Genomic DNA, 24,465 nt, shown 5'->3' on the forward strand with positions numbered 1-24,465 from the left:
CAATAACAAATGCTATATGTACTCAGCGGAGACAATACAGAGACGGAAAGCAATTATGCAACAAATGTGAAGTCAACTGTTGGAACAAAACAAACGATGAAAAGAATAACAAAAATAAAGAACTAAAAACTGAGAATTGAAAGCGAGTAACAGCAGCAACAACAGAAAAATATGCACTGACAATATGGGTTTAGATGTGCGCGCGAGGAGTGTAGAAAAATCAGAAAAAATCATTGGCGAAAGCAGCAACTCAAGCTGAGCCAAAAGCGGTGAAGGATAATATGTGTAAAGTCAAAAGGATTTGTTATTTGAAACCGAAACAAAAGCCACAACAAACACATGCAACGGTACAAAAAAAAAAAAACAAAAATATAGAGAGTACAACAACAACAAAACCACGTAAGAGGACACAAAAGCCGCTGCGCGAATGCGGCTAAGCGCTAGATGAGATACGCAGAGCAACCAGTTAAGGGTATATGTGTTTGTATATATATGTATGTGTGTATGTGGAAGCAACAACCACAACAACAAAAAATAATAATAAACCCGTAATAGAATAAGCGTAACAATAGTTTAAGCAATAACATCAGCAGCGGGCAACAATAATAATAACAAAAGCAACGTTAACGACAAGGCAAATGCGGCAAACCAACAAAAAATTGTGAAAAAAAATCTGAGCTGAGACAAAAAACCGTTATACGAAACGCTGCGAAACATTTTAAAGAAGAATTTTCATAAAACTACTGCAAAGGAAGCAGCAACGGCAGCCGAAAGCGGAGCGATGAGTCAAGGCAACACTTACAACATTTTACTTGTATGTTCCTCGGTGTGCTATGCATGTCAGGGCAACGCTGAGCAATAGCGAATCGCTTCAACCATAACTACAACAACAACAACTACAAATTTTCTCAACAACAAATGTTTGCAACAACAACCACACATCAAGTGCTGCGACGCGTTTCATATGTGAATTGCGGCGAGTTGTTGCTGCGAATATGCCTGAGGTTTCCGCTTATGTTGCAACGCATGTGCCTTGTTTTTGCTGTATTGCTTTCATCTTATAGCGCATGGTACGTACTAGTAGTAAGTGTTATTGTTTTATGCGGGTTTTGTTAACCGCGCTGCGTCGCACCCGTTTTTAAATCGTTGCGTTTGCTCCCATTTCGCTACTAATGTTGGTTGCTATTTGTTGTTGTTCTTATTGTTGTTTTTATTTTTCCACAACATAGTTATTTTGTTTGTATCCCACCCAGCAGCGACCTCCTGCCATACGTCTGTACATTTTTGAACCCTTTTTGTGTTTTTTCATCACACTTAGTACTCACGCTTTTGATCTCCGTGCTGCTGCTGCTGCTGCCACTGTATCCATGTTATTCATTTCTTTGCATATCCCTCAGCTTGTCGGTCGCTTGCTGCTGCTTGTGAAGATTGGATTGCGTTCTACAATTTTTGCTAGCAATGTTGGGAATGTTGATAAATTGCATTCCGAAATGCAAAAACAATAGCAATTACTGTTGTTTATACAAACAGCAGCAGCAACAACAACAACCACAGTAGCATCGTCATGTAAATTTAAAAGTATTTGTTGTTTGATTTTTAATTTTGAAAGGCTGCATTTCTTTATTTTTTTTTTTTTTTTTGGTTGACTTGTGTATGTTCTAAATTCCCAAGGAAAATGCCAAGATATTTGCATTACTTAATATGTTTTTATTTTTAAAATGACTGCAGTCTTAGTAATTTAATTTTAAATTAAAAATTTTTCATAATAAATACCTTAGATAAATATGTGCTCAAATCTTGGTATACCAATATACTATACTTAGATTCCACTGCGATGGCTCTCGAGAAATTACCTCACCTGTTTTATATGTATATGTTCTACTTCAACGTCTCTATCCTGAAGATGTAGAGGTTTTCAAATTAAATTCCATCTAATAGCATCTATACTCAGAGGCTTGTGTTCGGTATAAGCCAAAAACCACAGCGAAGACCTGTTGTTTAGCGAACACAAGAGAGAGATCACTGAGATCGTCGAAAACTCACCACAAATATTTACCGGAACTCTCAGTATACTTCCCTTGATTGAGCATGACCTCTTATTTAGGCTATCAGATCATTTAGAATAATCATCAAAAAGAGCTAATGAAGGAATGAAGGAGAGAGAGAGAGAGAGAGAGAACGTCTGTAGGCTTTTTACGTTGGTTTTTTAGGAACTATTTTTCCTTAAATTACATGGTAGTTTTGAAGAGACTGTTCTCAATCCTGAACTAAAATCACGTACAAAGGATCACTAGATCGTTTGATTAAAAGAAATGTTCGGCACATTCTTAAGATTTGACAACCACCCTTTAGAAATCATTAATAAAGTGTTTTTCATAAGGGACGCCACAAACGTAGACCGATAATGGGGATAGCAAACGAAGCCATATTTTTTTCCCGCTCTTTTGACATTTTTCTTCAGTAAGGTTTGCCATTTCATCATGGAAAATTATATGATCCAACAACGATCCGAACTTATTAAAATCTACTACCTAAATTGTCATTGGTCTCAACTTTAAGAACGCTACGTCCAATTTATGATGACGCTCATTTCTGGCTGAATGGATTTGTCAATAAGCAAAATGTGCGTTATTGGAAACCTACCTAACCACTTAAATCAGAAGCCAGTGTGAAGACCTGTTGTTTAGCTAGCTCAAGAAACTTCTCCGATAGTTAAGCTCTTGCTGTAGATTAGTGTCCACCGAGATCGTAGAAAACTCACCAATATTCACCATGACACCGCCGAAACCACTTCTTATTGGTGATCATGACCTGTAGATCTAGGAACAATGTGAGCTTTTCAATTAAACGAAATGTTCTGTTCATTGCTAAGTTTTGTCACCCACCTTTTGGAGGTCTTCAATATAACTAAATTTCCTGTTCTTCCAAAAGAAGATAGAAGGTAAATGGTAAATTAAATTATATTCAACTGATGAGTTATCCCAGATGATGGATCCGTTAGAAGTGGATATTTTATTTTTCATTTTCCTGTCTGGCCACTCTATAGGTAAACTTCATATTAAATTTGTCGTCCTTCGAAGAGACCTGATCTTTTCAAGGAAGTGAAGGTCTTCTTGTTCCTCTGCTTCCACTGACGGGTACTGAATCGAGCAATCGTTCAAAGCTTGGTGCTTTTGTACAGCTCATCGTTCCATCGTCTGCGGTATTCACCTCTGCCAATGTTCAGGACCATAAATCTTGCGTAAAACTTTTCTTTCGAAAACTCCTAGTGCCGTTTCAACGGATGTTGACATCGACCACGCTTCTGCACCGTAAAGTAGTACGGAAATGATGAGGGACTTGTAGAGTTTGATTTTGATTCATCGAGCTGGAATTTACTCAGTCCAAAGTAATTCTAAAAAACCGAAGCTAAATTTCACCAAACATTTAATTTATACGTTATTTAATCTTTACCTATCAATATCATCTCGCAGACAGTGTTACCGAGAGATACAGAGTCAGAATAGCTACAACAAGACTTGGCTTCAGTAAAATCAAGTGTTTATCATTCCTTCGCAATCACTCGTGATCTTCACAAAAACTTTCAGCGTTTTTCATTAAATAAATATTTTTTACTGGTGTACTTTTCGAATTCAAACTCATTATGACTGCCAATCAAAATTATATTTTGCGATTCAGCAGCAATATATTTTGGTATCACTCCTGAAGTACTCATCTATAAACGACATACAATTGAACATATAACCTCACTTGCCCCTTTTACATGCGTCCGCGCCTACAAGCACTGTAATCCTTCGCCCATACAGTAACCCCTTCCACACTTCACTTCTCTCCTCCTGCGCTGTATGATTCTCTCCAATTGTAAAACTGTCATCAGTGATTTATGTTTCATCAGCACATCATTTCGCCTGACACACAATTCTCTGGCCACACAATTATAGTGTGACTGTCATTCTTCTGTCATTTGCTGAGCCCCTCACAATCATTGTTGTTTGTTGTTTGTATTATTGTTGCGCTATTAATGCAACAGTCGGACGAGCAAATACCAAAAAAGCAACACTTGCTTTGCCAACGGGAAACTGGGCTCGTCTATACCAACATAAAGCAAACAACAAACTGTGCATAGAAGCAATAGCAACAACAATAACAATAAGAGTAACAGGAACTCTACTGCAATCGGCCGAAGACATGATTTGCTTTCTAATAAATTTGCATATTCATTCCCTTGAGGTGATTGTGTGTTGAGAAAATGAAAAATGTGACTCGGAATGAATGAATGCATGAATTGCATGAGCGAATGAATGAACGGAAGAATGAGAGGGGAAATTGCATTTTTATGCAATATGCAGTTGTAGGCAACAACAGACCGTCCGACCGGCAGCTGAGTAACAAATAAAACAATAAACAACGATAAAGTAGTACACAAACAACACATACATAAATATACAGAAAGGGGAAGGGTAACAGTATGCCCATAATGACTGGGTAGTAATTTTGTTGAGGCATCGCTGTACTTTATTAATTTTTCGAGAAACAAACACTCACCCACACACACTCACACTCACTCACTCGCATAAAAACAAATTGAAAATATGACAAAGAAAATGTGTGTCATCGTTGAAAAATTTCTATACTCCTCCCGCCCCTTTGTGTTATGCCCACCCCTGTATATGCACCCATCACCCGTTGGTAGAGCGTGTTGATTGTGCTGTCACGAAATTATAGTGGCCTAGTTTGAGGCGTTCAAAATGTGTTTCTCTCTGTTGTGTGGCGCATAATTACTTCGGTGTGATTGAGTATTTTTAATTAATTCCCATACTCAGTTAAGCATGGTGAGCACTATGCGGTGATGAATATGGTGTACATCCATCGTGCTACCAGTTCGATTTTATAGGTTTTACTTTTGGGATTGAGTAATTTACTTTGTGCTTGACAGCCTTTAAAGTTAGATCAGTGATTAAAATTTGAAATAATAATCATTTCGGTCATCTGGGATTATTTGTGCATTTTTAGCGTGAAAAACTATCAAGGAAACAAGGAAAATTGTAATAACAGAAATAAAAAGTTTTTTTTTTTATTATTATAAAAGGGGTTTTCAATAAGAGCGTAAAAAATATATATCAGATATATCAATGAAATTCTTTATTCCTGTGAAAGTACATTATGTAAGGAAGTCGACATCTTTTGCATGGCCACCACGGGCACGCTTGCAGAAGTCCTAAATCCAATTTTCGACGGTTTTCTAGCATACATCAGATGATACTGTTACTATTTCACTTTCGATATTCCATAGACTTAACGTATCCCCACAGGAAATAGTCTTATGAGGTCAAATCGCCCGATCCTGGCTACCAATTGACTGGGCCATTTCGTGAGATAACACATTCACCAAACATGGTTTTCAATAAATTGATTGTGACATTCGCTGTGTGGCTTGTGGCGCCGTCCTGTTGGAACCACATATTGTCCAAGTCCATATTATCCAATTCGGGCCAAAGTTAATCGGTTATCATTGAACGGTAGCGATTCCCACTCACAGTAACGTGTCGGTCTTGATCATCACGGAAGGAGTACGGTCCAATGACGCCCATAAACCGCACCAAACCGTAACTTTTTCGGGATGTAATGGTGACTCATGGAGTATGTGTGGATTGCTACCTGACCAATAACGCTTAATTCGCTTATTTACAAAGCCATTCAACCAGGAATGAGCTTCATCGCTGAATATTATTTTTCGATAAAAATCCGGATAATTTTCAAGTTGTTACTCAGCCCAGTTCACGAACATACGACGATTCTGGTGGTCAAGTGGCTTCAGTTTTTGTGTCAATTTGATCTTGTAAGGATGTAGGCCAAGATCTTTTCTCATTTCGCCACAACGATGTCACAGAGATGCGCAACACTTGAGAACGACGTATGAGAGACTAAGGGAGGTCTGCCTCAATTGATGCGCTAGCGGTAGCAATATTCTCGAGACTACAGGCACTTCTTTTTCTCACTGTCACGGGAATTGTGGATTCACATTTTTCCACTAGACACTCAATTGTTGATATGACAAGACGATTATGACGACCAGCGACTTGATATTAAAGTTGAGTCGACTGACTCCGAATTTCGGTAGTAAATTTACCATAAATAGTGTATTGTGCTGTGGACTACTTTCTCAATATTTTCATCATGAATACACCTATTTTCTTTCTATTTTGCTCTTAATCTATGCTTTGCGAGAATCAGTCGCACACTAATCCAAAATACGACGCTTAAATCCTCAAGTTCACTAAAGGAGGGCTCAGGTCCAAATTGTTATCGTTTCGCATGGGCATTATCTAACCTCAAAACGTTGAAGATTCGGAAAGGTTATAAGTAATTTGTTATGTTTATCAACCGAAATCGAAGTTTTGGCACTCAAATTAGTTTCCTGCGTTTGATCGGTGAAAAGAAAGTCAAATTGTTATATGTCTAAAAATGTGTAATAGGTTCCGGACCTCTTTTACACTTACTGATCTTTACTAATTTATTTTTGAACATTGACACCCAGAGTGCAATTCCATATTCAGCCTTCTGGACGAATGTGTAGACATCGTCTTTGTATTGATCACTATTTTCCTTGCAACTTCTTTGAATACTTCCAGATCCCTGTACAATTCAATTGTGACATTTAAAGGCGAAGTGATTTTACGTTCAGTAGAGTAATTTCCTTGGGAGTTGAGATCCTACTGAAATTTAGCTGGACAATATAAAGCTCTACTGATAAAACTCTTTCCATTCTCAACCTTACTCCGTGTCAAGAGGTTTTGAAATATATACAAAAGATTCGAGGACATTTACCTTTTTTAGAATATTGACCAACTCCAGTTGGTGTTCTGTGCAAGAGTTAGAGTCTTATTTCTCAATAGATTTTACCGAGTTTCCCGGTAATATTTTGAATAGTGAAAAAATTCAAGTTTTCTAAGTTTACTTAAATTTTTACAATTATTCACACCAGCATCTTATATCAATTAATGCTTTATCTGCAATTCATAAATAGACAACCAACTGTCACCGCCTTCCAACATAATGACGTTAAATAACTTTTTAATAACAATGTACTAATATGTAGACACTCTGCGTTACTCTCTCCTCCTCCTCTACTGTCGACTCATTATGAATTTTCGCTTTCACAACTCATAACTTATTTTCTCTAAATTACCTTATCACTGCACCACTCATTATTGCATTACAACAAATCCTCCCTCGCCGCGTTGGTCCAACTTAATTTGCAATATTTTATTATGGAAATGTGTGCGCGCTCTTCATGAACGCAGACAAAGTTGTCATTGCATTATGACAAATTTGCTTAAATTTTCATTATACTTGTGCGCCAACAAATGCAGAGCCAACCACATATACACATACCTACACGAGCGCACAAAAGTATGCAACAATTTGAATATGTTTGTCAAGTGTTTAAAATGTCGTTGCCTCGTTGGCGTGCGCTTCGCCTGTAAGGATGAATGCCCGTTTGTTGTCTCAACTTTTTCTCCCATATTTAAACACATTTTTTGTTGTTCTTTTTGGCCAGGCTTCACTTAATTAGCTGCGTTGAACTAAAAGTGAACTACGAACAACAAGGAAGCAAAAAAACATCACAGCAATCCGGTGTGGATGTGTGAATGATGATGAGAAATCGGGGAAGAGGAAGTAGCGAGCACGCATGAAATGAGAAAATTCATGTTCATATGTGGAGCAAGTTGTTATGTAGTGCAATGCATGTTTGTTAGTTTAAAAGGAAGGGAATTGTGTGATTCCAGTCCACTAAGCATTGGGCGTCAAAGCGCATAACTCAATTAACGCACAAAACGTTTATGCATTTCATACTCTCATGAGATTTCTAATGTCAACATTATCAAAATCTCCAATGGACATAAATAGTTTTCATAACATAAAGGAAATAGTTTTAGGTTTGGTTTCTGTTTCTGGTTTTATATTATAGCACTCTCTATATAACAATGTAATAATATGTGTAAGATTATCTTGCATTTTAGTTAAGTGTAATATCTTAAAAATATTCTCAAACAAGTAAGGAAGGGCTAAGTTCGGATGTAACCGAACATTTTATACTCTCGCAATTGATTGAAGAAATTTTATTCACATTACACACAAATCTACCAATAAATTCGGCATAAAGTTTAATAGAATAACGAAAATCGTCATATATAGTATATGAGGGCTGAGGTAATTCCTAAACCGATTTCATTCATTTTCACCAGCAAGGTGCACTACATCCAAGACTATACGCTCACTTAATTTTGCTAAGATATCTCACATATTAACCGATACATATATGCCCACCGTATTTTTGAAAAACCTATAATTAGGTATATGGGAGCTAGGAGATGTTATGACCCGATTTTAATAATTTTTGGAACAGAACACTATTAGAAGAAAACAATTTCCTCTGAATTACATTAAATTATCTAAGAGATTTACCCATATTTTCGGTTAAAATTTACCCTTAGGCGCTGAGTTCAACATGCTCGATATTTGGGGCCTTCAAAAGGGTGTCAAGAAAATATTATATACCGAATTTCATTGAAATCTGTCAAGTAGTTCCTGAGATATGGTTTTGACCCATAAGTGGGCGATGCCACGCCCATTTTACATTTTGTAAAAAAATCTCAGTGCAGCTTCCTTCTGCTGTTTCTTTAGTAAAACATTTATAACTTTATTTAGGGCTTAGTTGTAACACTTTATGTGTCGGACCATTGCCATTTTGTGGGCGAGGCAATGGTCCAATTATTCATTTTCGAAAGCAACTCTCTCACGGTCCCAAGGAACATGTGTTCCAAGTTTCATTAAGATATTTAAATTTTTACTCAAGTTATCGCTTGCACGGACAGGCGGACGAACGGACAGACAGACATCCGGATTTGAACCTTACTCGTTACCCTGATCACTTTGGTTTATATAACCCTATATCTAACTTGTTTAGTTTTAGGACTTACAAACAACCGTTATGTGGACAAACTTAATATTCTCTTAGCAACTTTTGTTGCGAAAGTATAAAAACACCCGTTATTACTACTGCACTAGCACTACGTGATAGGTGATAATATAAGGGATTGTCTGTTTAGAATACATTTCTACCATCTGCTACTGTGACCGTCGCAGTTGTCTCCAACATAAAGTGTGGAAAGATCATAAATTCGTGGAACGTACGCTTGTAAACCATATTTTCTGACGAAACTCATTTTCATCTCGATTATGTTATTGAGAAAAACTCTCGCTAATATGAAAAAAACAATCAGACATAATTTTATCATGATCATGATTAGAGAGTGAAAAGATTTGTTTATTCTGCCACTTTTTATTGTCGAAAATAAAGACAAGGACTTTCGGTGACTGGTTTTTTGGATGTTGTTTTTTAAATTAGTCGAAATTTCGGAGAATTTTACGATTTAAGGGTTTAAAATTAAAATCTTCTAATTTCATAAAAAAATTATGTAGATCTCAAAACATCGTTTTTAATATTTTTGATTTATCATTATAATCACCTTCCTTCTAGGCCCCCTTGTTTTAAATATCAACATTTATTTTTTTAATTACGAAAATTAATCCCAATATTGAAAAATTCCATTGTTTTTTCTCACTCCGAGAGTAAATTGTCAAAGTTAGACCATCGAGTCTTAGTATCTCAAAAAAAAAAAAAAAAAAAAAAAAATCTGAGACAGTATAACAGTCTGTTGGACATCTTCGTGCGAACATTTTGTGTAGTTTTTGAGTTATTTTATTTTGAAGTTTATTACAAAAAAGCTCTAATTTAGAAGGTATTGTTGAATTTAAAATAATAGTGAAAGCTTGCTCACTTTTTAAACGCATTTTTTCAGTTTAAAGCTTATTTTAATATCATTTCATAAACGGATAAAAATTATACTACTAAAATCCTTCTGATATTGTGGAAGCTGGCTAAATGGTGCCACTGCATTTCAAAACGTCTTTGGTATCACAGATTTCAACACCTAAAACATTGATTATCATTTTCTAAAAAAATATTTCAATATCAAATTCAACCCTTTTTCTAGCCATATCCGCAGTAGTTAAGGTTCCACTCAAATATCCATTAAAACGCCGGTGTACCGCAAAATGAAAGCGGAACACTTCCACTTGCTGCTAAATGAATTTTTAATGGAGCAAATGCCACAGCAACAAATAAGCTGTCCACCAGCAACGGCTGTTTCACTTGAAAATAGAAAAAAAAAATTAATTCCAAAAGCAACAGCAAAACGAGGAAATTCAAAAAATTCACATTTAAAACGGAGGCGTTGCAGAGGTCTTTGGCCCAGCCTATTTTAATATTCAAAAAATATGTTTGAAAAAAATAAAATCGATTTTATATAAACCGACTAACAAATGCGGTGATGGGATTAGAAACGCCAGTGCTGACAGCTTGCAGACGCCGGCAAAGGCAGCTATGTGCCAACAGCCGAAAAGCGGGCAAATTGCTTGAGAACTTTCAACTTTGCTCTTATACTATAAAATACATATATACATACACCAATATATTTCTGTTGGAACTATGTGTGTGTGTGTGTGCATGTTGGCTTGTGCTCTTATAGTCGACAGCTGACAGCAGCTAAGTGCCGGCTTGTCTACTTTATGGCCCAATGTCGCTCTTCCGTACTATAATTCTGCTATTGTTGTTGTTGTATGTAAAATTTATTAACATGTTGGCATTTTAATTTCATAGGCAAATGAAACGCTCGTATATTTTATTATAATATCCTTTTTGGTAAAAGCGTGCTAAGTACGAGCCGAATGTTGCGTATACGCACTGGTAGCTTTAATGGAATATTAAAGCGATTTCAGCATATCAGTGTTGTGAAAAGGTGTTTGCTTAAAGTGAATTTGTATTATTAAGCAGGTTTTTGTTGTTGTTTTTGTTTTTGTTTTATTCTTGATTTTAGGCAATTTAAATGAAGTATTCTGAGGCTTTTGAATGAAATGCTTTAAGTTTAACTTTCACAAAATTTGGTAATGTCATTGGATACATTATTATAAACGTTTGAGATCTGTCTGAAAATTAAATTAAAAGAAAATCCGAATTATGTGCCACGAAATATCTAAAATGGCGTAATGTATCCGCTTTCTTTTCTGCAAGCATTGTATTACGCTAATAGTGCCTGTCTAATGGTTTGAAGTTGAAATACTGAATGGAGAGCGTTATCGAAACAAATATTTTATTTTGAATAAGTATTTTGAAATAGTGTTGCCATCTATCATAACACGAAAGGCCGAAAAATATATGTGTGTTAAATATACTGTTAACTTTTTTAGCTTCCTGAAAGTAGTCGACTCTTTAATTAAAAAATATGAAGCATTTTATACTGGTCATTTATTTATTTAATTTTACTAAGATAACATACAGTTTGACCCATACATATATTCGGCATAAAGTCCACTAGAGTATCGAAAAACTTTGTATGTAGTATATGAGGATTGGTATCATTCCATAGAATCTATGAAAGATTTACAGGAAAAAAAATAAGCTGCAAATACTGACATTTCAACTTCGATATCTGGGTCCTTGAAAAGTATTTGTGCGATTTCGATGATCAATTCTACACCTTCAATGTTAGATTTGTGCAAACATTTTTCTATATTATCTTTACTGGTTCTTGATTCATACATATATTTTAAAGTGAACGAATCCGTAGGAATTCAAAATTGTGTTACATGGAAAGTAGGTGTGGTTAAGACTAACTTCGCATATGATGATGTCACATCAGCAAGTCAAGCAAATGAAATGTATCAATTCTGGTTGATATTGGGCCAGAGGTTCCTGATGAGATATCATGGTCTTTGACTCATAAGTAGGTGGTGCCACGCTCATTCTCAAATTTTTATATCAATTTGAGTGTGGCTATACTATTTTCATTCATATACCAAATTGGTGATTCTGGGCTTTTTGGTTAGCGATTTAACATACGTTTTCAACATCGCGATGGGTTTCAACATTGTAATGGGTTTTTCAATAATGGTACATTCAATGCCATTATGTACGGAACTGGATTTCTTTTGCATTGACCTCCACCGGAATGCTTGCTTGAACTCCAATCGCTGAACCTAATTTTCAATGGTTTTCAAGCATAAATCGACCGGTACTGCTGCAATTTCACGTTCGATATTCGTACGAATTTCATGAATCGTCCCTGGCTGGTTGGCTTAGACCATAGACTTGACGTAGCCCCACAGAAAATTGTCTCATGGCGTTAAATCGCACGACCGACGAGGCCAATTGGTTGGACCATTTCGTGAGATAAGACGTTCGTCAAACTTGGTTTTCAATAAATTGATTGTGACATTCGCTGTGTGGCTTGTGGCGCCATCCTGTTGGAACCACATATTGTCCAAGTCCACATCATCCAATTCGGGCCAAAAAGATTTGGTTATCATTGAGCGGCAGCGATTCACATTCACAGTAACGTGTCGGTCTTGATCATCACGGAAGAAGTACGGCCCAATGACTTCGCCGGCCCATAGACCGCATAAAACCGTAATATTTTCGGGATGTAATGGGGACTCAAGGAGTACGTGTGGATTGCTGCCTGACCAATAACGCATATTTTGCTTATTAACGAAGCCATTCAGCCATTCAAATGAGGCTCATCGCTGAAGATGATTTTACGATAAAAATCCAGATCATTTTCGTGTAGTTGCTCAGCCCAATTCACAAACATTCGACGATTCTGGTGGTCAAGCAGCTTCAGTTGCGTCAAAATTCGCCACAACGACGTCACAGAGATGTCCAACCCTTGAGAACGACATGTGAGAGACTGATTTGAGTCTCTCTCAATTGATGCGCTACCAAAATTTTCGACAATGCGGGCACTTCTTTGGCTCACTGGTGCGGAGACATTTTATACTGTTGATCTGACAGGACGATTATGACGACCATAAATTGGACGCAGCGCTCTTAAAGTTGTGACTCCGTATTTCGGTAGTAAATTTTAATAATGTCGACTTGTTGGATCGTATATCTTTGCATGAAGAAATGGCAAACCTTACAAAAGAGAAATGTCAATAGAGCGAGGAAAAATATGGCTTCGTTTACTGTCTCTATCGGTCTAATTTTGTAGCGTCCGTTTTGAACAACCCTTTGTTATAAAAACTGTGGTTATTACTACAAAAAAAAAAAAAATTAAATAGGATGAATTTGGCTGGTTTTATTCTAGGAGCTTCTCAAAGTAAAGTTTTTGTTTTGAAATTTAATTTGGTACACCCTATCTCGTCAACTAGCTTTTAGAAGTCTAGTAAAAATATTTACGGAAGCATTATTATATTGCACTCTTCGTTTCACATAATACTCTTATATTTCCATTCTCCTGATTGAGCCAAAAGTAAAGTTTTTACCATTGTCGGTACGATTAACTTTTGTGGCCGGGTTAGTAAGTAGGCAGCATTCTGAATAAAATCTCTAAACTCACTTGCATCCAGAAAAAATTTATGTGCGATGCGAGCTGGGCTAAAGGATATTCGACAGTCATTAGACCGTTGAGTTGGAATCATGGCCTTATGCCCGAAATGCTCTTTGTTTTCTTTGAAATAAAAGCGCTCTAATACAGAAAACCAATAAACACCCTGTATATTTATTGAAGTGCCATTCACTTCCAAGACTTGTGTATATTCTTAGTGAAATTTCCAACGCTTCCGCATAAGCCTTAATTGTTTTTGTGGTGCATCCACCACATCTTTGGTGACAACGAGAATAATTTACTGAGTGTGTAAACAGACGCAAGCGCTGATAAAAAAGCCACGTAACATAGACTTTCATACATTTACACTCGAAAGGGTTACAATGTGTGCGATCGCGTAATATTTATCCATACGTATAATTAAGTTTTGCCAAACGCACATTGAAAAGTTGCGCTTCATTTCGCTAAAATACTTTCGGTTAGCCACAATACTATTGCACAGCTGGCACACAGCTACACATGGGCATACGCAAGCAGTCAAACACACACACATACACAGGCAAAAGGTTGGGTTCACATTCAAATAGTGCACATGGGACCATTTGGGCCACACGCTCTCTAAGCGCTCTGGCAGTCTTTTATGCGTTTTTACCATTTACAAGTGTATACACACATATATGCCTGTGACTGTGTGTATGTGTGTGCGCGCAAATTTTAGCGGTTTAACGCATTCAACAACACTTTCGATTACAATGGCCGACTCATTTATTCACCGCGTTGGCACAAATAAAAACAACAACACTATGCATTGTTGTTACTATCACATACAATTATTTGTTGTTTTTGTCAGAGTTAGTAGTTATTGTTGTTGTCAGTTGCTTGCGTGCTTGCTCGCAGTCATAAATATTTGCTGACATAATGTATTTGTGAATCACTTGTATAGTTGATTTTGCTATTGTTTTTGTTTTTGTTTTTGTCAATTTTCTATTCAGCAACTTTGTTGTTGGCTCATTTCATCATACACACACATTCATATTTACTTTTGTGTGTGTTGCCACTTTACATGTGCGTATTTATTATGCATGTGCGGCGCGCATAGTCGCCTGGGCATGGCAATAAAATTTTACAAGCGATTTTATTTGAAAATTAAATGAAAATTCCTATCAGCGCGCATTTCAACAGAATTTATGTCGCTTTCAAAGATAAATAATTCACACTTTTTGGGCAAAGCAATGTGTCGCATTTAATGCCAATGTTAAGTTATGTGTACCTCACATAATACATAAATATAAATATTAGTTATATACTTTAACATACCTATATTACGCGAACTTGAATATTGTGAACGAGAGCAACACGAGTGTGGCTCATAATATCAAATGTTACTCATACGCCAAGGTGGACAATGAACCTCGAACAAGGCATAATGTTGAAAAGTTTATAATACTGATAATTCTTTAATGCGAAAAATAGAAAGATATTAAACAATATCGTTAAACTATAAAAAAACGCTAGCAAAATACAAAATTCATCAGCATTATTGAGAACCACTAACATTGCTGGGCTACATTGCCTATATATCCAGATTTATATGTATCCAAAAAATTTGACTTGTGTGGAAATTATTTAAATCTAAAAATATTTGACGGGATTTGTGCTGTTGCAACAACAATATTTTCAGCTCCGAAATACTTGTATTCTGTACAGTTAGTCCAAATTTGCTGCACCAGTTTTTATATTCTCGCAACATGCACATATACCAAAGTGATCAGGGTGACGAGTAGGGTTGAAATCCATGTCCATCCGGCTGCCTGTCCGTCGTTCTGTGCAAACAATAACTTGAGTAAAAATTTAGATATCTTGATAAAGCTTGATACACCTGTTTCTTAGCACCATTAGAGGTGTGGCATTGCTTATGTCCGTAATCGGCCCATTACCACAGATAATCCACAGTATAGCGTTAAAGGAAACGCTATAAAAGGCCATAACTAAGACACAAATAAAGCAATGGAATTCAAAACAAGAAAAAACGTTAACTTCGGCTGTACCGAAGCTAATATACCCTTCACAGGTAAATTTTTTTAGTAACTATATGTTTAAGCAAATCTAAAGACGTAAAAAAAGTAAGTAAAAAAAAGAAAACATTTTACTAATTTAAATTATTTATATGAGCAATAACTCACACCAAATTTCGTGAAGATATGTAGTAAAATGCGGGAGTTTTCCATACAAGCCCTTGATTCCGATCGTTCAGTTTGTATGGCAGCTATATGATATAGTGGTCCGATATCGGCAGTTCCAACAAATGAGCAGCTTCTTGAAGAGAAAATAACATCTGCAAAATTTCAAAACGATATCTTAAAAACTGAAGGACTAGTTCGCATATATACAGACAGACAGACGGACATGGCTAAATCGACTTAGTTCAAAATACTGATCATCATTTGTTAACTACCAAACTTCGTGAAGGCATTTAATTTAGGCACTTCATTCTTCAGTATGAAAATGCATGAAATCGGTTTACAATCACGCCTACCTCTCATACAAAGTTATGTTTCAAACTACTAAAAGTGCTTTACAACAATATACATTTACAACACAATTATAAAGTCCATCTGATCCGTTCACTTTACAGTATATAAATTAACAACCAGTGAAGATATCGGAACAAAACTTTGCATAAAATACTGCACTTCTATAGTACATCGCCCGCATAAAAATCACCGAAATCGGACTATAACTTTACAAGGCCCCAGATATCGAACATGAGGACCTAAGTGCATGTGACCATTTTTTTTGCCGAAAATATCGATAAATCTCTCGGATATTCTATAATTGGCAAAATTAGTTCAATACTTCCTCTAGCCTCCATATACTTGATATACGGATTTTCAAACTTCCGGCTAGATAAATAGATAGATTCGATTGACTTAAGGAACGCGCTGAGGTGTCCTGAAGCTCTAAGAAAAGTTATCGCTACAGGACTAATGGTCGCGATACTTTCCCTTTGGGGATATGCAGACCCCATTGCCTGACTCCATAACCTCGCAACCGCAAGACAGTCCAGGAGTAGAGATGGAGTAGATGTTTGCCCTGCCAGATCACAGAACCTGCACTGATCCGATGGCCAGATTTCGAGTTTGTTCAGATGACACCTTAGTCTGCAGTTGCCGGTGTAAAGTGCCACTAGCTGTCTCGTTTTGTGTCTTGGGAGCGTAATAAATTGTTTGAGTCTCTTCCGGTTGTACCCCCCTAGAAACAGTTTGCAGTGGCGAAGTCCGTGCAAGTGCAGCCTGCAGCGATTCCTCTTTTATACCATATATATTGGTGTTATGTGAGATCATAGCGAAATTAAGTGAGCGAATATTCTTGGAAATAATGTAGCTTGGTGGCAAATATAGTTGAAATCGGCCCAGGAATACATTATGTCGAATACACGGAATTGTGCGTTCTCATAATAAAACTACATAAATCAGTTGCGGTAGTATAAAATGTTTGGATACACCCGAACATTGCCCTTCCATACTTTTTTGAATAGCTTTTCTGATTTCATGTTTTTTTTAGTTTTCCTACTCATATTATAATTTAATTCTGTAGCCTATTTGATCTATTGTAAAATATTTTTCATACATTAATACAGATTTCTGTTATTTTACGAACTAAGAATATGTGTGAATTGTGATGTAAAATATGTAGCGTTATACCCTTCGTTTGTCAGCTATAAGTAGGTCTTTTCAGTGTAAGAATTAGGTGGAATTTTAGATATTTCCTTATGTACACAAAAAAATGTTGCCATTTTGGAGATTATTTACCAATGATTTGGTGGTTTGGTTGGTTTAAAAGGGAGGTCGGAAGAGAGTCTGTCCATAAGCAGCCGCACTTAAGCCATAATTGAAGACATTGTGCTACCACTTGTTATCCAGTTAAATGTCATTGAACAACTCGGTTCGATGGGAAGAAATTTCTGATTGTTTCCTCCGATCTTGCTGCTCAATTTGAATATTGAGAGTTGCGGCAAGTATTTATTCTCAATCGGCTGAAAGCTTAGCTTTAAACGTCCTGCTTAATCACAATCCGATTTGAAATTTATAAAGTGTGGTCAGTAGGTCCACCAGTAATAATGCATTCTGGTCGTTAGTGCAATGTTATTGAGGTAAAATTTATAGAAAGAAGTACCGGGACTTTATTAAATCCATGCTGAGATATTTAGAGTTATTGTATGTATTTTTTTTGGGATTCAGTGGTAACTCATGGAGTACATGTGGATTGCTGCTTGACTAATAATGCATATTTTGCTTATTGATGAAGCCATTCAGCCAGAAATATCATTTTCAAGTGGTTGCTCTCATCTTGAAAGTATGTAGGCCAAGATCTTTTCTGAAAATTCGGCACAACAACGTCACAGTGATGCCCAACGCTTGAGAATGACTTGTGAGAGACTAATTTGGGTCTTCCTCAATTGGTGCGCTAGCGGCAGCAAATATCGCGACACTACGGACATTTTTTTCCATAAATTGAACGTAGCTCTTAAAGTTGAGGGTACTGACTCCGAGTTTCGGTAGAAAATTTTAATAATTTCGACTCGTTGTTGGATCGTATATCTTTCCATGATGAAATGGCAAACCTTACGGAAGAGGAATGTCAAAAGAGCGGGAAAAATATGGCGTAGTTTCCTCTATACTTTTGTAGCGTCTCTTTTGAAAAAATCTTTTGTTAAATTAATGAAATTTACATAATTTATTTTAAATTACAATAAAAGAAAAACTTTGTTTCATCAAAGCAATAATAACATTCTTTATATCCACCTACAATTATGTACTACTAAATTCCCTAAGCACTTTTAACTAAGGAGAGGGCTGTGGTGTTGAACGCACGTATTCACACATTTATGAATACAAATTTGCCACTTGACAATCAGAAGTGTCAAGCTTTCATATACTCACCGCTCATAATTAGGCCATTATGACATTCACATAAGGATGCATCCACACTCACACACACACACACACGTACACACGTACACCATCACATTTGCAATGATAATCATAATTAACAGGCAAGCAGACAGTTGTCGCCTTATGCAACGACTGTATAATGAACGGGCGAGAGTGGAGAGTAGGCAAATTGCTCATATGCCAGGCGCCTTACACTCACCTAGCACTCCAATTAGGTGCGTCTGTGTGGTGGGTAATGACAGTATTTGAGTGTGAATTCCCTTTGACAGTCGGCAAGGGAGGTGGAGGCGAGGCAAAAGTCGAGTGTTGAACTGTGTCAATTTTGTCTACGGTTCAAATGCGAATATGTGCAATGCTCTGGGGAGTTTAAGCACAAAGGGCCGCGTACAATAAGCAGCCATTGTGTGTGCATACAGTTAAAAGCGCAAGCATCCTAATTCAGATATGGTCCTTATTATGTGTGGTATTGTAAAGTGGGGTATCAACTAGCAGTTGGCGGTGGTTGGAACATGCCTACAAGTCATAGTTTGTCATAAAGCACGTTGCAGCGCGTCAAGTAATCTCCAAAATGTTTAGAGAACTCATAGTTTTTAGCTTAAACAAGTGACAAATTATTTATTTAAGTTGAATTTTAATTTGTAGAAGACAAAAGTCGTTTTATGTTGAAAGAAAGCCGCATCTTTAGGCATACATAATATCTGTAATTCGATGAAGGTGGCACATGTCAACCAAATCCAGAGTTTTTGATTCTATGCGATTGCGAATCGACTTAAGGGGTTAGGGGTAGTCAGAGACACGAAAAAATTAGAATTTTCAGTAATTTTTTTTTTGCTCTTAAATCATGTTATTTTACAAAAGTAATAATATGGCATTAAATTATACAATCTTTTGACTTGAGGTCACGAAAATTTGAAAAAAAAAATTCCACAGTAATAGCTGTCTGTGTTGACCCAGTCTCAAAAAAAGGTCCTTGCGGTGACAATCATAAGTCCTTAAAGATTCATCTAAAATCAGTCGGATAAAAAAGTTTGTAAATAGATAATCCTGGGCCTGATCGAAGCTTTATTTTTCAAAATTAACAAAACGGCGGCCTCGGGAATTTTTTTTCTAGATTTTCGGGAAAAAATTAAAAAATCGAAAATCCTTCGATCAGGCCTGGGTTTATTATGTATTCTAAAAGCTGTATGAATTTCATTAAATTCTATCGAGCGGTTATCGAGTTAAAGTTGCCACCAGTTCAAAAAGCATAGTTTTGAGAAAAACGCATTTAAAATTTCACCCGAGTGATCTTTGTTATTTGTCTAATAACTCGAAAAGTTCAGTGAATATTTTTAAGATATTACACTTAACGAAAATGCAAAAAAAAAAATGATTTTTTGAAAATCCTGACTCCTTGACCTGAGTCAAGACCCCTGACCCCATAATTACTAACTTCATTTCTGAAAAATGTCATGCGTTCAATTGAAAATAATACACTGAACTTTGAATGCTTAAATTTAATTAGTATGGCGACGCTTCGAAAGATTAATGGGGGAGTGCATTGAAAATTATATTATAAGATTACAAGACGAATAAGTTGAAAAAGCAGAGAAAAATATGTTCGGATTGCACCCTGCATAAATTTTTTAAAAATAAATTTAAACCATTGTAGAATGACTTGGAACTATAAAGCAAATGAACTGACTGAAAGGTATAAGAAAGGATTTTTCAAAAGGGACGCTACAAAAGTAGATATTTGACCTTTCTTTCAGTAAGGTTTGTCATTTCATCATAAAAAGATATCCGATCCAACAACGAGTCGTGATTATTAAAATTTACTACCGAAACTCGGAGTCAGTGGCCTCAACTTTAAGAGCGCTACGTCCAATTTATGGTCGTCATATTCGTCCTGTCAGATCAACAACTAAGCGTCTAGTGGAAAAATTTGAATCCACAGGCACAGTACAAAATGTTCCCGTATCAATGAACTGAAGCCGCTTGACCACCAGAATCGTCGTATGTTCGTGAATTGGACGGAGCAACAACTTGAAACAACGGATTTTTAACGAAAAAATCATCTTCAGAGATGAGCTCATTTCTGGTTGAATAGCTTCGTCAAGAATTTCTGGCTGAATGGCTTCATTAATATGCGTTATCGGTCAGGCAGCAATCCTTACATATTCCCTGAGTCAACATTGCATCCCGCAAATATTACGGTTTGGTGCGGTTTATGGGCCGGCGGCGTCATTGGGTCGTACTTCTTCCGTGATGATCAAGACCGGCAAGTTACTGCTAATGGGAATCCCTACCGCTCAATGAATATTTTTGGCTCGAATTGGATGATATGGACATGGAGAATATGTGGTTCCAACAGGATGGCGCCACAAGCCACATAGCGAATGTCGCAATCGATTTATTGAAACGTGTTATCTCACGAAATGGCACAGTCAATTGGCCTACTCGGTCAAGCAACTTCGACGGTGGGACTTTCCAATGGTCAATAACGATATGCGTATAGCGAATAAGAGTATAGTAAGAGTAGTAGTTTTTAGAAACGTCAAGTGTTGACTGTTGATTGCCCCAAAAAATGTTTGATTGACTCAAATTGCATAGTCAATAAATGAGAGCCTCATGATCTATACCCAGACATTTGGTAAAAACAAAGGATCAGAGTTTCAATTGTCCAAGTGGGATCTCCATGATTTCTGTCTCTCAAACTTAAAAATGTTGATTTAGGGGTCAGGAACAGTATCATGACTCACCTGATTTCCGTCAGGACCCTTCAAAAAACAGCTGGTTTACAAGAAACATATTTTCCTTTCTACAGCAGCAGCAATATTATTGTGAGTTGGGTTATCCCTAGGAGAAAAGGCATAGCTTTACTCATTCATAACAAGAATATTGTGGCCTTTGCAGAAATTCAAGTTGCATGATAATATAAAAAAATATATTTAAGAATTTGACTAAACTTCACGACTACAGATATTCGTATTTGAAAAATAGAAGATTTATACGCACTTCCATTGCGCTAAGGTCCAACCGCACTCAGACACAGGGACACACAAGAATTATAAGACAATTAATTTCTTCTTTGCATATTGCCTTTTTTTTACAAAAATGTTGAATAAATACAAAAAATCTAATTTTAAACAGAGGAATTTTTCAATTTCACGGCAAAATAAGTTTTGCCATGTCAGTAAATTTTATGCGTTGACCAAGACCAATGTGGCGTACAATGAGTGGCAACTGGTGAGTGGTGAGTGGCGAGTGGCATGCATCAAGCGACCACACCCGGCGCTCGGACGATTGATGATAGCGCTTAACTCACACCGACTGCGATGCGCTGCTTGCTAGAGCTATGTAATTCAGCGGGTTTTTTCTAGATTGTCGGCTTGGTGCGGTTGTTGGAGCCTACATTTTGGCTACAATTCGTGTTGCAGCCACATTTGTTACTCCAGTCCGTGCCGTGCCCAGTTTGCCGAATTTCTAGTTGCGCAGCATTTTGGTCATTGCATTCGGTGGTGAAGAAATTTCATCCAGCATTTGATGCATTGCTATGCGTTGCAGCTATTATTTGAGGCATTTTGCAATATTCAGTTTTGGTTTTGTTGCGCTTTTTTTTAGTTTTATTTTTTGTTTTTATTGCACTTTCTTATTTTTTTTAAGTGATTTTTCTCCATATACATTGTATTTTTGTAACTGAATTTTTTTCTCTTTGTATTCCAGCACCCAACTATTGTCGTTGTTGTTTGGCATACTGTTGTTATTGATGAAAATAAGGGTAAGTACATAACGTGTTTAATATTTAATAGAATAAGATCTTAATATTATACCTATACTAGTATGTGCTATTAATATTGGGTTATTAAACTGGTTTATAATCTAAACTAATTCAATTTCATTAAGATATGTTACCTAATACTTGACATTTGCCATATGACGTCTATTTGACAGTTGCAATCTGATATTTCTCATTTGGCGTTTATTTGACATTTGGCATCTGACGTCTATTTGACATTTGCCATCTGACATTTCTCGCCTGACGTCTATTTGACATTTCTCGTCTCACGTCTATCTGACATTTGGCATCTGACGTCTTTCTGATATTTGACATCTGACATCTATCTGACATTTGGCATCTGACGTCTATTTCACGTCTATCTGCAATTGACATCGGACGACTATTTGACAGTTGCCATCTGACATTTCTCATTTGACGTCTATCTGACATTTGAAATCTGTTGTTTATATGACATTTGTCATCTGAAATTTGACATCTAACGTCTATTTGACAGTTGCCATCTGACATTTCTCATCTGGCATCTATCTTCTCATCTTTCATCTGACGTTTCTTTGACATTTACCAATTGACATTTCTCAACTGAAGCCTATCTGACATTTGATATCTTACGTCTATCTGACATTTGGCATCTGACGTCTATTTGACATTTCTCAGCTAACGTCTTTTTCAGATTATAGGCTCTTTTAAAGTGTTTTCCAATCGATTGAAACTTTTTCAGTCGGAACCAGCGAATTTCAAAAGAGTCGGACTAATATTAAGTAATTTTTGTAAAATTATGACTATTTGTGTTTTGTGGGGTGCTTATTTAGCTTTTAATTTCTGCAACTTAGCTGCTCTTCAATATTACATGAACGCCTGTAAGTAAAATGTGTATGCTACAACAACCAACTAGCGAGTAGACAAAAATTTATTCTGCAAGTAATTTTATAAGAAAAAAGAATATACCAACAAGTCGATGGAAAATCGTATCAACAAAATTTAATTATAAACTAAATTACGACGGCAAGTAACTAAAAATCAAAAGAAAAAAAGGATTAAAAAATTGATTACTACCGCCAGCGTTTAAATCTTACACGAAATTCACAAAAACAATGCAGCTAACCAAAACTGTGCAAGCGTTTGGCGCAGCAAGTACAAGGCGCTACAGAATTTTATCAAGCTACTGAAGAAAAAGGATTTTTTTTACAACCCACAAACGTTAAAAAGTTCAAAAAGCCACATTAGTCGAGCGAAGAAGCGCACATTCTTGGCGCTGTCTTACAAATAGAAAAAAAAAAACAAAATGAACAAAGTATTGAAAAGTAGCTGGTATTACTCTTTAGAAGGGTGGATGAAAGGGGTTGTAGGCCACCACTAGACAAGACAAAGTTTCGAAAGAATAACAAAAGCTCATACTGAGTAAGAAGCGTTAAAAGGGCGTTAAGAGGACGTGTAAAAAGTCGTCGAAAATCTTTATTGATTTCCTAGGCGTTTCATACAATAACATGCATATATACTCACATATACTACGTACAAACTCAAACATTGACTTAGACTATACGAAAGACAATGTTTAACGGTTGGTAACATATGCAGTCTTTTGGCTGCAATTATTGAGCAAAAGTTTATTATTAAACGCGCTTTGGCAGTCTTTGCTCGCAGTTTTTGGCGACGATTTGAAAATGTGTCAACTTTTGATTTTTAGTATTGCTGATGTGATTATGAATAACATTCCGAATATGGTTTCCCTTTAATTGGTTCTTTCGTTGGTTATAGTAACTCTATGTCTTAGTTTGTACTTTTCATGGAAGATCTGTAGACTGTTTGACAAGTTTACCAAAACATTATGTCAGGTCCCATTGAATGATTCTTTAAATTCTCTAACAAGTCTAACTAATCTTACTGACAGTTCTGCACGTTTTTTTGTTTGAAAAATTTCAATGCATTGGTTTTCACGGAAGACTTCAATTGGTGACTAGCAACACCCTAAAATTCTTTAGTGGTGGCGCTCTTTTCACTTATCTTTCAGTAAGGTTTGCCATTTCAATATGAAAAGATATGCGATCCAACAACGCGTCGAAATTAAAATTTATTACCGAAATTCGGAGTCAGTGGCCTCAACTTTAAGAGCACTACGGCCAATTTATGGTCGTCATAATCGTCCTGTCAGATCAACAATTTACTAGTGGAAAAATTTGAATCCACAGGCACAGCTTTGACAGTGAGACAAAGAAGTGCCCAAGAAGTGTCGAGAATATTGCTGCCGCTAGCGGATAAATTGAGGAAGACCCAAATCAGT

The 24,465-nt window shown here is 36.5% G+C and overlaps 1 protein-coding gene across 2 annotated transcripts in view; it reads left to right on the forward strand.

Moving 5' to 3' along the window:
* The window catches only part of LOC105212204 (dynein axonemal intermediate chain 4), a 215,412-nt gene that overhangs the window by 152,226 nt on the left and 38,721 nt on the right, over positions 1–24,465 (forward strand). For both annotated transcript variants that reach the window (XM_054232206.1, XM_054232205.1), the window contains exon 3: positions 22,112–22,166. In XM_054232206.1, the coding sequence (XP_054088181.1) occupies positions 22,155–22,166 (12 nt within the window). In that variant the 5' untranslated portion in view covers positions 22,112–22,154. The remainder of the gene's footprint in view (positions 1–22,111; positions 22,167–24,465) is intronic.

Source organism: Zeugodacus cucurbitae, chromosome 5, assembly GCF_028554725.1.
Source record: "Zeugodacus cucurbitae isolate PBARC_wt_2022May chromosome 5, idZeuCucr1.2, whole genome shotgun sequence".
NCBI lineage: Eukaryota > Metazoa > Arthropoda > Insecta > Diptera > Tephritidae > Zeugodacus > Zeugodacus cucurbitae.